We start from the raw sequence: 14,107 nt of genomic DNA on the forward strand, positions 1-14,107 counted from the left end.
GGCTGCTCTCTAATGTGCAGCGGGTTGCTCGGGAGTATGGGATTCATCATGCCTCTCTTTGTCGCTGACGTCGACATGCAACAGAGGACTTACTGGCTTTGGTCCGTTCCTTGCTCATGGATTCCCGAGATGATGATTTTCTGCTGTCACTGGAGAGGCGTTTGGCCCATCTTATTCAAGTATTTCAGTTGAAATCTTATCAGCAGGCCAAGCTGCATAACTTGACTGACACATTGCAAGATAGTGCCTGCCAGTCTCATAAGTTCTTTCGCGCCTTGCATGCTTCTCCGGCTCGCGAAAATATGACTAGACTCCAGGATTCGGAAGGTCGCATGGTCACTGATCCGCAAACCATTGTCAATATGTGCAGAAATTATTTTATGGAACTTCTTGGTTCTTCTCCCTTGCCTTCTAGCCAGGTTACGCATGCCCGCTCGGTCTTCTATCATCTGGTCCGCCAGCAGGTTCCACTTGATATGCAAGCCACTTTGGAGGCGGATATTTGCGAGGAGGAGGTTATGGATGTTTTGTTGCACCTGCCTAAGGATAAAAGTCCTGGTTGGGATGGTCTCACTAATGAATTCTTTGAGAACTCGGCCACGCAGTTGGTAAAGCCATTGGCGGTCATGTTTCAGCAGGTTTGGGAAACAGGGGTCATGCCTTCCTCATGGAAAGAAGGCCTTATCAAACTGATTCCCAAGGTCCCTTCGCCGTCAAAGCTGCAACACTGGAGACCAATTTCTTTGATGGGCTCGATGTATAAAATTTTCTCCAAAGTGCTGGCGAATCGGCTTCACAAGCACCTTCCAGCTATTGTGCATCCTCTCCAATATGGTTTCATTAAGGGCCGCAACATTCTGCATAATATCTTAAATGTGCAAATGGCTATTGACTATGCGCGGCACTCCAGTCAGGAAGTGGTATTGATTCAATTGGACTTGGAAAAGGCGTTTGACTATGTGGACTGGTCTTTCATTGCAGATCTCATGTCTGCTATGGGCTTTGGTACCCGGATGTCCCAATTGATCTTCACCATTAGTGCTGCGGCTTCTTCAAGAGTTATGCTCAATGGTGGGGTTACAGAGCCATTTGTCCTTGCACGCTCGGTCAGACAGGGTTGCCCTTTGAGTCCTCTCTTCTTTGCCCTGGCGACTCACCCGGTCCTTTCAATGTTATCCTCAATGGCGGCTTCTGCTCAGCTGGCAGGATTGTCTCTTCCTTTGGGGCAGCACTTCATTAGCCAATCTTTGGCTGATGACACCTTTATGATTTTGCGGGCGGACAGGGACAACATTCGAAAGGCATTAGATGTTTGGACGCTCTTTGGTCAGGCCTCTGGTCTTCGCATCAATGCCTTTAAGTCGGCCATTCTCAGTTGCACGGAGCCTGATTTACAGTCATCAGGCTGGCAGGGCCAGGTGGTTTCCCGTGGCTTCATTGTCAAGCATCTTGGATACCCGTTGGGGGTGGATGTACGGCCAAAGGACTTACTGGAGTGGATTTCACAAAAACTGGCGGCGAAGTTTATTTATTGGAAGTCGCAAGTGTGGCCATTCCATGTCCGCCTCAAAGTGGCTCAGACAATCATGCTACCAATGCTAACGTATTTCCTGCCATTGCTGCCGTGGACGCCTACTACTTTGAAGGCTCTCACTCATCCCATTCGTTTCATGCTATGGAAGAAGGAATCGCTGCAGGCAGGCATTTCGTGGATTTCATGGTCACATACATGTACCCCTAAACGCATGGGTGGTGGCGCTATTTTGGATGTAGAAACTCATATGCTGGCTCTTCGTTGGTCTCTTTTTCGTGCCATGTGTGTGGATCATCACCCGTGGACCATCATAGTCCGTTATTTTCTTGAGGACAGCGGGCTACGCCATGGTAACACACGGCTTCGGGCCTCCTGGTGGCATGTCCTAATTGCTGACTCTCGATTTTCCAGTCCCTCTTCCTCTTTGTTACTGCACTTGGTCGGCTCTTGGAAAGTGGTGCTCCAAAAGGCCCGTTGGCATCCAGTTGGGGACCGCTTGCTGACTAACTCCTTTCAGCTGGAATTGTTGGCAGTATCGAGATTACCCTCCTGGGAAGACAAACATCAGCTCAGACCGAGATTTAACCGCATGGCCCGTTTAGGTGTGACTTTGATTGCGGATGCTACCCTTGCCACTCGCAATGTCCTCGCATCGTTTCGGACTGCTAGGAGACTTTTCAGGATCCCGCGCGGATACCGTGGTTTATGGGGAAAGCTTTTGTTGGAGCTTCAGGATAGGCAACCCTTTCTTGCCTTGGCTGTGGATCGTCCTTGGCAGGACTGGGATCTTGCAGGCCGGTTGAGTCTGGAAAAGGCCTCTACTAATCAGGTGTATCATCTTCTCATTCAAGATCACCAATGGCTGGGTGAGAAAGCTAATACTGTTTGGGGACTGCGGAAATCGCTGTCATGGTGGCAGGCAACGCTGATGGAGGGCTGGCTGAATAAGGCACCTTTCAAATGCAAGGTCTTTCTTTGGCGGGTAATGATTGGTGGTCTTCCTCTTGCCTCGGCCCTTTCCAAGCGTCGAATCTCGAATGGCAATTGTTTCTTCTGTACCACTACTGCGGAATCGGCCCGACATCGTTTTCTTTTCTGCCCGCTTGCCAAGAATATCTGGTCACTCTTGTCGCAAATCTGGCGCGCAGTGGTGGGGTCCTCACTAACTCCTTTCGATTGGGTTTTTGTGCGCCCAAAGTACCCCACACCGCCACAGTTACACATGAAGATCTTATTTCACTTTTTCAGATACTGGGGATGCTGGCACATTTGGACCACGCGCAATGCTTTTCTATTTGATTCGGCCTCTAATGTACCGAGACATATTGCCAGGCTTAAAGGGCTCTTGCATTGGCAGTTAGATCTCATTCGGCACTCCGACTTGCTCCCTCGGGAGGATTTACATCCCTGGCATTTGGCAATTGCCGCTGGGTCGTTGCCATGATTGGTGTAACCTTTTTAGTGCATTAGTACGGGGGATTTCCCACACGTTGGCCTAGGGCCCTCGTGTCTCTTGTAATCATGTAATCTTGTACCTTTTTTTCGTAATTAATACAATTACCTTTTACGAAAAAAAAAAGAGAGAGAGAGAGAGAGCACTTTTTCTTCTAAAATGTAATACAAATGCAAACACACAATAGAGAAAAGGGGATTAATGAGAAGCACCAATATTCTAGAAATAACTTGAAAAGTTTCTTGCTTCTGTTGCGTATGAGAATTTCCACTAAAAATATATTTCTTGATTGGTATGCACCATAGTGTATGGATGTGTTTATTTGCATGTTTATATGTGCGGCAATCTAGCCATACATTGTGTACCTCTTGGAGTAAAATTTCAAACTCATTTAGATTCTTTTATTTGTGAGAAAAGCATACTATCTTCATAAAACTAAGAAAGAAAAACGAAAACAAATGTGCACAGTGACTTACAGTAGGGAGAGAGATAGAGAGAGAGACATACATGATAAGGAAGGAGTACACAAGGTCTCTCGGCAAACGTGCCTTGATGTAAAACCAAATTTGCCTAGGTGAGCCTTGAGCTCAAGTGTGTGCAAGAGATGCCTTTTAGGACAGAGAGTACTCAAAGAGTATTGAGAGTTTGAATCACTCTGAGAGTCTGTCATGCCCGAAATGGTTCCCAAACGCAGCACTAGCAATCCACCAAGGCTGAAAATGTAGGCAGCTGTTCTCTGTGAGTGAAAACACACAGAGATGGAGTCCTTTGGAGGGCCAGCAACAGCAACATCCAACTGATGACAACAGTCCTGGGCTGCAAAACACAGCGCTGAATCCTACGACAATGATGGCAGGCTGAGGTGGTTCCTGTGAAGGGCTGCAGCAAAACATAGCAGAGGGGAGGATAGGCAATGGCTGGAAGAGAAGGGAGAGATGATGGCGATAAAGCAAAAAGCTGGTGCTGGCAGAACTAAGGGGTTGGAATGACCAGGACTGCTCTTTGTAGGATTTTTAGCCTTTTGTTCAACCACAATTAAACTTTCTTTTCTTTTTGAAATAAATCTTTTTGAAGCCGATTTTAAGAGCTAAATTGAGCCATAACTTATGTTAATTTGAGAATTATTTAGGCCTTTCATTTTACTTGCTGTGAACAAGACACGTCTCCTAGCCATCCTCATATTAGGGATGAGACATGGGATAGCCGCTTGGATCCAATGCAATAGATTGACATGCCTCACATTTTGATTCTGACATTATCTGGATCAATGCAAGGCTGGAAAAGCAAAATAAACAGCAATGACTCAAAATCAATTCAAAAGCTGAAAGTCATAAAAGGTTCCCATGCTATCAATAGCAGCATCTCATTCTAGCAAACAGCTAGAAATGAACGCACAGCTGGTCCTTGCTTGCTGTGGGAGTCCTTCCCATCAAGTTCAGTGCTGATCAACTTGCCTTTCCACTTCTGGTTGCTCCTGATAGGTTTGCCACTTTCTTTTTCCTGCTCTAGAAGCCATTGCAATCACTGTTTACTGCCCTTGTGGCTATGCAAATATGTCTAGGATGTTGAGCTAAAAATGCATTAGCTTTATTTAAACAGCCCCAAAACTTGCTTAATTAATGAAGAAACCTAGTTATTTAAAAGAAACACGATCCTAGAGAGTTTTTGTGTCCCATAAGCACAAACCCACTTGGGAGAGCCCAAACTTTCTACAAATACGTATGCTGCCCTCCATTCAGCCCTCAATCTCGTTTTTGTAGATTTCAAGTGTTTCAGCTTGCTGCTCACACCCCGTTCGCGGAGGACATCTCAGCCGAAGCTATCCATTGCTGTCTACATCAGTTGGTGCGTGATTTCCAGCCCTCTTCACTCAATTTGGAGCTGATCCCAGCTAGGCGACTGCTGTTTTTGCATAGAACTGCTGTCCTGCCTACGTTTTTAGTCTTTCTCTCTCTTGCAGGCTGACCTGCCTGCGTTTTTAGTATTTCTTTGTTTTTAGTCTTTCTCTCTCCTGTAGCCTGCGTTTTTAGTCTTTCTCTCTCCTCATCGCCGTCTGCATCAGATCCGACTTCTCATTGCTACGTTTGCTGGTGTTCGGCATTCGGAGGTTGCCTTGCTGCAATTCGGGATCCATTTAGAGTATGACACACATCCTTGAGATACAGGAGTTCGAGGTTTAGTATTCACATTCACTACATAGTGTGTTTGTTGCATGAGCATTGTATATTCAGCAGTTATATTGCTTCAGTTATTTTCTGTGTTCAATGTCTCTGAGTTACCCTAACCCTAACTGAGTTCTTTTATTAGTTTGTGCTTTGTCGTACGATTGTTATTTGTGTTTCTGAGTTAGAGTATTTCTTTACACAGAAGTCATTGCAATCACATGCTCAGGTACTCTACAGTTTTGACTCGGAAGCTGCCCCAGAAAGAATCCTCAATTTGTACAAGTACACACAAAATAGGTTGGAATGGCTGAGATAATTCTTGTGATAGATGTAGGAACTTCCAAATTTGGAGGAAAGTTGGCACCAGAAAAGATTGAGTTGGATGCCAAAACTACCCCAGAAAGAATCTTTGTTTGTGCTAGTAGACACAAAATATATTGGAATGGCTGAGGTAATTGTTGTGATAATTTTAGCAACTTCCAACCTTGGAGGAAATTTGGCATAAAGAAACATTAAGTTTGATGTCAAGAGATGCCCTACCAGTCCATTTTCAAAAGAACCATAGAATTGTTTTCTGATTTTCATGTGGGAGAATCTAGGCTTGCAATTCTTTGTTGGGTGGGGTGCTGGGGAGGTAGGCTTGTAAGCCTGGGTCTTGGATCTGCAGCCCTTAATTGCTGGTATGCCTTCTTGATTCTGTTTTCTTTCCAGCTGCTCATATCTCAGAATAAGCCCAGAATAAGTATCCTTCTATTTTCATTTATATTTAGAACTACTCAGATTGATTAGATTACCTGAGTTCAATCTGAATTTGCATCTAAAATTAGATGTCTTCATCTGCTATGTAAGTAACCTTTCCATCTCAAGTTGGAATCCTAATCTATATGTATTTGACAGTTTGATGGTTGCCTGGGTCATGATGTGCGACAAGATCAAATAATGGAAAAATGCGATGTTGAGCGGCTTTTGGACTCGGTGCTGGAAGGCTATTCATCAGCTGTGATAGCTTGTGGTCAAACAGGCTCAGGGAAAACATACACTATGTGTGGGCGTAATGAGGTTAGAATCTGGCTTCTCTTTTGCTGATGGCTAGCTTTTGAGTATATAAACTCAAGTGTTTTGAGTATATAAACTCAAAAGGTACACATTTTGTTTTGACTCTTTTAATGAGTTGTTTGATAATAAAATGCCTCTTATGTTGTTTCTAGAAAGGATTTCCGATTTGAAACCTCAAATGTAATAAAAAATGGTGAATCAAGATACCGCAGATATGAGGGTCCAGTAATTACATGGATGGAAATGTATAGCCATGATAACTTTTGGCCATATACAGTGGTTATGCTTGTAGACGATTAAAGGAATGAACAATGAAATAAATAATTCTAAGCCTGATCACTCAGATGAATGCTATTAATTCTGAACAGTTTTGATTGTAAGAGATGCAGAACTGTCATGCAGCCATCCCTCAACCAGACACAAGCCCCATATAATGTAGTATTTTGGGAAGCTGTACTGTTAGATTGACTTGTATCATGATCACCAACCCAATTTGAATCAATGTAAGCATGCATTTACTAGTCTCCTCCCTTGGGAAATAGGAAGCCATATGACTGTGCTCCTTGCAAATAGTGAAATTTGCTCACATGTGATATTGCATACTGTATGTCAGGATGAGTGTTGCCCAAATAGATGAGGTAACCAATAACTTGGCTATAAATAGCAACATTTGATGGATCACTTTCATCATGCATGGAAAGTTTTGCCTGTGTTCATAGGTTTACAATCTTGCTTGCTAAAGCTTACTAGCAACTTTTGACTATACTATGATTGAGACATAATAATATCATGTTGATTTTGGGTGAATTGAATCCTCAAAAAATAGTAAAGCAGACCCATATCTAACTTATCAAAAGTAGACTGCAATTCAGCCTTGAAATCTGCAAATTTTCTGTCATATGGTCCAATGAGCAGCATATCATCTATGTACAGAATGGTGATGATCAAATCCCCCCTTCCTCCTTGCCATTAAGAGTGGGTTCAGTTGGGCTGTTTTGGAACCCTTGGGCGGTAAAAAATGCATCTATCTTGGAGTACCAAGCACATGGAGCTTGCTTCAAGCCATACAAGACTTTATTTAGCTTCTTGCAAACTTGTGCTCTTGACCTTGCACAATAAAGCATGGAGGTTGTGTAACATGTATATCCTCTTCCAAATCTCCATTCAAAAATGTTGTTTTTAAATCCAATTGATCTACATCGCAACTGAAATGTGCAGCCATAGAAATCACACATCTAATGGTGCTCATTTTGGATGTAGAAGCAAATGCCTATCATAGTCAATGCCTTTTTTTTGAGCATATCCCTTTGTGACCAGCCTTGCCTTGTATTTGTCAATAGACTCGACCCATCATATTTCCTTTTTAGGTTGGAAACCCAATGTGTGTTGATGTCAGGAAGAATTTTTTTGAAGAGGGGGATTGGTTTGTGGTATATAATTCAAGACTTGGAAAATTACCATGTGTGTTAAAACTTGTAGTGAATGGCTTTTGTCTTAAAAGGTTGGTTCAACCTTATTATACACCCATTAATCTTATTATTTCTACTTGGAAAAGGTAATCAATTAGGGATAGTTATTTGTGTGAAGAGTCACACACTCATGAGAATGATTTGACATTTGGCACAAGGATGGGAAAACTCAAGTAGGACTTGGACTTTTCAATGCAAATGGAGTCTAAAACAGGTGGCCTTCAAGCCATGCAACCAAGTGTACCTATAGAGTAGTCATTAATAAATGCGATGAAATAAAGATGAACCCAAGGAGCACGAGTCTGCATGGGACCACGTACATCACTATCTATAAGCTGTAATTTTCAAACAACAGCCAATGAACCATCCTTTTTAAAGGCCAAGAATGCAACCCTCATAAGCATGGGGAGGTGGGGTATCCAAAGTAGCCAAAGCATCAACCATTTGATACCTCTAAAGAGTCAGTGCCTTCTGCTGTTGTAATCAACACCTTACCAACACCAGAAATTGCATGAGAAGTGTTGTTGGTACAAGATACCTTCTTGCCAGAAGGGACTCCTCATGACTCCCTCAATCCCTACATCACGGATGGTCTCATGTGTTCATTGAGGAGGAGGCTAGTACTCTCCTTGGCTCACCACCTTTACTGAAGACTCGTACATCCACCAATGCCGACCATGAAGGCGAATTTGGTGGGGAAGCAATCTCCTTCTCTCGACTGTGGAACCTCAAGAGACAAAGGCTCCGAACACACTAGCTCAAGTACCCGATTGCCACTTGAATCTCTAAGAATGGGATGCTTTGCACTCTCCTCTACAAGATGGCAACTCCACAAATTGCACAGCTTGACTTATGTAGACATCTCGTGATACGAGTTTGTAAAGCATGTACTCGTATGAGTGAGAGCTATGTCCCACGAACACTTGTCTCTTGGAAGGCGGCTCAACCTTATCTCTTTGTTTCTTTGAAATATGAAAATAAGCATCATACCCGAGCATCTTGAAATAACCTTCACTAGTTGGATGTGCACAAGCAGAGGAGCTATATTCCATGAACACTTGTCTCTTGGAAGGCGGCTCAACCTTATCTCTTTGTTTCTTCGAAATATGAACACAAGCATCATATCCGAGCATCCTGAAATAACCTTGACTAGTTGGATGTGCAAAAGCAGAGGACCTAAAGGATATGATGTGTCTATGTTTGAAGATTCCCCTAGTATGGTGTGTGGTTGGAAAGGTGGAATGTGAATGGTGATGTGGAGAATGGTGTAAACATGGATGTGGGTGTGACGGAGAAGGGTGGGATGGGTCTCTCTCTCTCTCTCTCTCTCTCTTTGTGTAATATAAATTACTATTATATATGGGAGGATCATGAAGAAAAACATGTGCAATGCTAATCTCTTTAATAATCTAGAGAACATGTATAAGGCTTGCTTGAATATATAGTACTTTGTGGTTTATCACATGCATATACACATTATGGCTTGACAATATGCATTGTTAATGCAACGAATCGTCTTCTTACCATGCACCTTGTATTGATCCATCATGTAAGCTTCTCACAAGACGATTTAAGCTTTACTTCCACTTTCCTTTTTGGTGATTTGTATCATAATGTGAAAATTGTGATGAAGATGTAGAAGTGAATGAAAATTCATTTTTAGGAAATTAAAGATCTAATAATGGTTGAAATAATGATGTTGTGAGAGTGTGCAACGGAAAGAAAATACAAACACAGAGAGATTGCAAGAAAAGAAGATAGAAATCTGCATTGAACTAAGAACAAATGCTGAATATAGGAGGATTGATTAGTTTTTGCATGCAACTCATAGCATCAGTGAGGGCACCAGACTAGGTTGATGATGACAACAATACTGGAGATGGAGGGAAAGATTGAAGAATGGCAAAGACTAGCCAAATGAAGACTACATATAGCCAAACCCCTAAAAAATTGGTCGACTTGCATCTGGGATCTAAAATATGGCCAATTAGCATTTAACGCTAGAAAAATGTCAGACGGATATAGAAAAATCTGGGCAAATGTGGGCAATATCTGATAGGTGAAGGCAAATTGGTGAATACAAAAATTGCTTGGAAAATGCATACAAAATCTCGATTGGAGGAAAAGATTCACTTAAAGGCAATAAAATGATTGCTCTAGAACTGCCTTCTCCGTCAAAACAAGCGACACGCAAGTCAGAGCTCCTAAATTTCTCATTTGACTTAGATTGAGGCTCACAAGTAGGAGATGACAAGGCATGATAATCATGATTGTTAACACTTTCTCTTAGATCTTGGATGTGGCAGAAGACCAAGGGATAAACAGATCTTAGGGTGGCAAGAGGATTGTCAATGTTAATGAAGTCCATTAAGGAAAGTACCGATGAAGAAGCTCCTCACGATCTTGGGAAACCCCCTCTTAAACACTAGGGCTTAGGAAATCCATAGCCGTATCACCAAGATTGTCCCCCTCTGAAAGGGATGGGGTGTACGAGGAAACCATTAGAGGAGAGGAGGGATAGAAAGAAACTTGTGGATTAGATGGTGCATAAGCAAGAATGGATATAGCAATAGATAATTGCCTTGGAGGACCTTGCATGAGAGAAGAGAAATGGAGCTTGTAAAGCCCACTCTCTTACGAATCTATTGGAATAACAACTTGTGTAGAAGAATTCTCAATATAAACAGCTTGCTCCATGAAAACAACCCAAGTATCAAGCTTAGTAAGGCCAAAAATTGAGGAGTGGAAAGCCCAAGTTCGGAACATAAAGGGCCTGTGAAAGGGAGCGCGACCTGCGGTTGAGAAACTAAGGCAAAGTACCAACACCATCGATAGGCATCGATACAATGCCACCAATAGTGATTGAAACCTTAGAAGGACGTAGATCTTGCAATAAATCACCTCATGGAGTTATATGATTAGAAGCTTCACTATCAACCAACCAAGCTCTCTCAAAAGATGAGGCAACCACTAAAGAATGCTTCTCGAACTCAACAATATGAAGAAACATTGACTCATGGGTAACTGTTGGAGTAGAGATAGAAGGCTTGGATATTTTAGCTCCATCCTTCGGTCCTAGATGAAGGCGAGGGCACTTCTTTCAACTTTTCTCCTTTGAACGTGTCTCCTTCCCATTGTATAAGTTTTTAGGCTTTTTCGAGTTGGAGTTAAAATTTGAAGAACTCTTTGTTCTTTAGCTTGACTTTTCTTTCTTCTTCTTCCTCTCTCTTGAACTTGCAACAAAAGCTTTGGTGGAGGTGGATTGTCACCAGAATGAGAAATCAACTTATGAATTTATGAACTTAATAATTTAATTAAACTTCACAAAGATTTTTAATTAAAATGAACTTTAATTTTGGGACCCTAGCTCTTGACATGGTGACCATTGTATCAAGAATGAATGATAAATTGAAAGTTTGCACCTTAGAATTCCGTTACATTGAAAGTTATGCTTAGTAAGCAACACACTTGGGATACTTAAGTTATTAAGCAGACCTTGAGCTAAAGTTTCTCCCAGTGAAAAACTCACTTATAATTAATGATTAGGTTATTAATTGGCCCTTAATAAAAAACGTGATATGATCAATGAGCAGATTGGTTACTCATTTGGAAAGCTTATCTTGGCTATTTGGGGCTTCTTCTCTCTCATTTGAAGGAATCGAAGTTTGGAGACAACCCTTTTTCTCTTTTCTTGTTGCAGAAAATTGTAGATTTCAGTAATGGAATGAGCTTGCAGCATAGATGCAGTGTGCACAACAGTCAATTTTTCTCCTTTTGACATGGGGATTTCACTGGGTAGGCTCCTAAGTGCATATAGAACAAGGTATGTTACTGTTTTTGAGCCAAATAATAGAAAAACAGGTTATAACAGCACTATGGCCCGAGATCCTTTCTTTTTCTTTGACATCTCAAGCCTACTGCACTTTTTGGGCAATTTTGTCGTGAAGAAAGCGATATTCTCACCTTTTCATCGCAAGAAATCCCCCTATTTGTGAGAGGAACAATGTGGGATTGCATAAGGACTATGTAGGAGAGTTATCTTAGCAAATGCTCTACGAAATTGGATTCAAATACTTGTCATTTTTAGGGTATGATAGGTTGAAGTGTTCGTTTGCAGTTTTGAACACTCTACAATTGATTGGAGACCAGTAGTGAAAGTGTCAAGGCCATTGTGCATGCATGGATCAGTTATCTCGCGAGAAATCGTGAAAATACAGCCATTTGTAATCAATTTCGAGCATATTTTAGTAATCTATAGAAATATAAAAAGGGGCGCCAAACTTTGGGGCCAACAAGTGTCAATGTATGGTGTAGGAGTACTCTAGCTTCAGTTGTGTGTGGAATTTTCTTGTTGAATTTACTGTTAAGCTGAATTAAGTGTTTTCTAAGATGTGGTTTATTGCCCTTTGGGCTTCCAAAGCTCCGTTTCATGGATCCATTGGCTACCTCTTTGGTGCACTCGTTATGCTTCAAAACAAGTGGGGCAAGCTTCTAAAGGTCCTTGATGTAAGAAAGCTGGTGTAGAAGACATCAAACCGGAGAGATGGCAAATGAGTGAAAATAATCATAGCCATATTCTTTGAAGAGATCATCTTGCCAAGGGATGTAAGCTCATTCCGCATATCCTCCAACTTGTTGATGTGGTCCTTCAATGTGGAAGAGTCATCAACAATGAGGATTCATAATTACTTCTCGTGAGTCTTCCGTTAAATGTCTTGTGATGCAAGCTTTGTCCATACCTCCGCAGCTTTTCACAACCTGGGCACATGCACTAGAACAGAACCTTGTAGACTCATAAAGAGCAAAGATCGAGCTCTAGAGTTAAGTCGATCCCATAGGGCCGCATGATCCATTGGTGATCCAATGGTAGGATACTCCACGGGATGGGAAATAGGATGGGTAACTAAGTCCCAAAGATTGAAGGTATCAAGGATACACTCCACCTTACACGGCCAAAGCAAGTAGTTTGAACTATAAAGCCGGTTTTCTTTGGGTAAAGAAGAGAGTAGAGACACTTGTATAGAGGGTGCTATGGAGGTCATATGGAGGCCAGTAGAATGGACCTTTTGTGAAACATGGAGCGAATGGGGAGGAGATAGATCTTGTACAAACGGGCAAGTGACCTCCGTTCTTCACGATTTGCGTAATAGTTTGCATGATAATCTCTCCATCTTTTGGAGGAGTGATAAGAATGCTTCTAATCTTTATCATCAAAGCCACGAAATTGGTCATAAGACATCTTCGATATCCTGCAAGACACCCACAAGAAATCTATATTTTGGTTATAGATGGCCTTGTAACAGGAGTAAGCAACTACAAGATCACAAGGAAGTCAATGTAGAGGGTTGGCTTGGGTTAGAATTAGTCTTCTACACAAAGAATGGTGCATTTGTTGAGGAGAGCCGTTGCTTGACCAAGAAATATGTACGTTTGCTGCAAAGGACTCACTTGATTGAGTAGGCCTGTCGCCTCTAGCAAGAGAGGGAGTTGGCAGCAAAATTGGTAGCTGTGGCACAAGAAAATTTGGCCCTTCTAAGCAAAAAGCTTTTTTTTAATCAAAATGCTGATGTGGAAAGGCCGCTCGGTAGTCCGAGGTGGTCTCCTTTGTGATAGATCAACTCTATGTCTCTCTTAGGAGATGATACCATGTGAGAGTGCGCTGTGGAAAGGAAACACAAACATAGAGACAAAAGACTAAGAAATGAAGAGAGATTGCAAGAAAATAAGAAAGATATCTACAGTGAACAAGGAACAAATGCTAAATACAGAAGATTAGTTCATACATGTAGTCCATAGCGTTAGTGAGAGCACCAAATCAAGCGGATGATGATGGTAACACCGTTGGGATGTAAAGGTCCTTTATTCACCTCCATGTATTGTATACGTGTATTATTATGTTGTACATGTGAATGCACCCTTACGAGCCCTAAGTATAAATACATTTTATTCTTTGTGTACCAACACATTGTTGGTACATCCAAATCAGCTCATACTCTCTCTGTCACGCTCACTCTCACTCACTTGCACACTTCCCCTGCTGCAAATCCTCACACTTTCGCTATCCGCGCACTCCACAACTGGGTATCAAAGTGCTGACCGAGACCAGCAGGTAACATGCGCAGTCGATAGGTGTAGTCTATAGTTGCAGGCGAATGGACAGGCCCATGCGATAGGTCGATGGAAAAAACGGCACTCGTGACCAGGACCAACACGCGACAATTAACAAATGACCAGGCGAACACTACTCGCAATCGGGCGACTAGTCTCAACGGGGTCTAGCAGGGAGGCTGCGCGTGGCACACTGCTCGCAACGGCAGTTGACGAGGTCCAGCGGGACCGGCGGGATCTCATGTCATGTCACGGGAGGGATTGATGCGACGATACGGGCAAGACAATGGCCCCTCCCATTTTTTTAAATTCGGAAAATTCA

General features: G+C 42.3%; 1 protein-coding gene across 23 annotated transcripts in view; it reads left to right on the plus strand.

Annotated features, from left to right (window-relative positions):
* LOC148019198 (kinesin-like protein FLA10) overlaps positions 1–14,107 on the plus strand; it is a 130,438-nt gene that overhangs the window by 37,898 nt on the left and 78,433 nt on the right. For 22 of the 23 annotated variants that reach the window (XR_015687548.1, XR_015687539.1, XR_015687545.1 and 19 more), the window contains one exon: positions 6,050–6,211. Coding sequence is in view for 12 of the 23 variants with exons in the window: in XM_087660731.1 (XP_087516857.1) it covers positions 6,050–6,211 (162 nt within the window). In the remaining 11 variants the exon portion in view is untranslated. Of the gene's footprint in view, positions 1–5,378; positions 5,450–6,049; positions 6,212–14,107 lie in introns of all 23 variants that reach the window. The other variant, XR_015687547.1, reaches the window with a different exon arrangement.

This window comes from Lygodium microphyllum, chromosome 20, assembly GCF_053477565.2.
Source record: "Lygodium microphyllum isolate KBCC chromosome 20, Lygodium_microphyllum_v1.1.10, whole genome shotgun sequence".
Taxonomy (NCBI): Eukaryota; Viridiplantae; Streptophyta; class Polypodiopsida; order Schizaeales; family Lygodiaceae; genus Lygodium; species Lygodium microphyllum.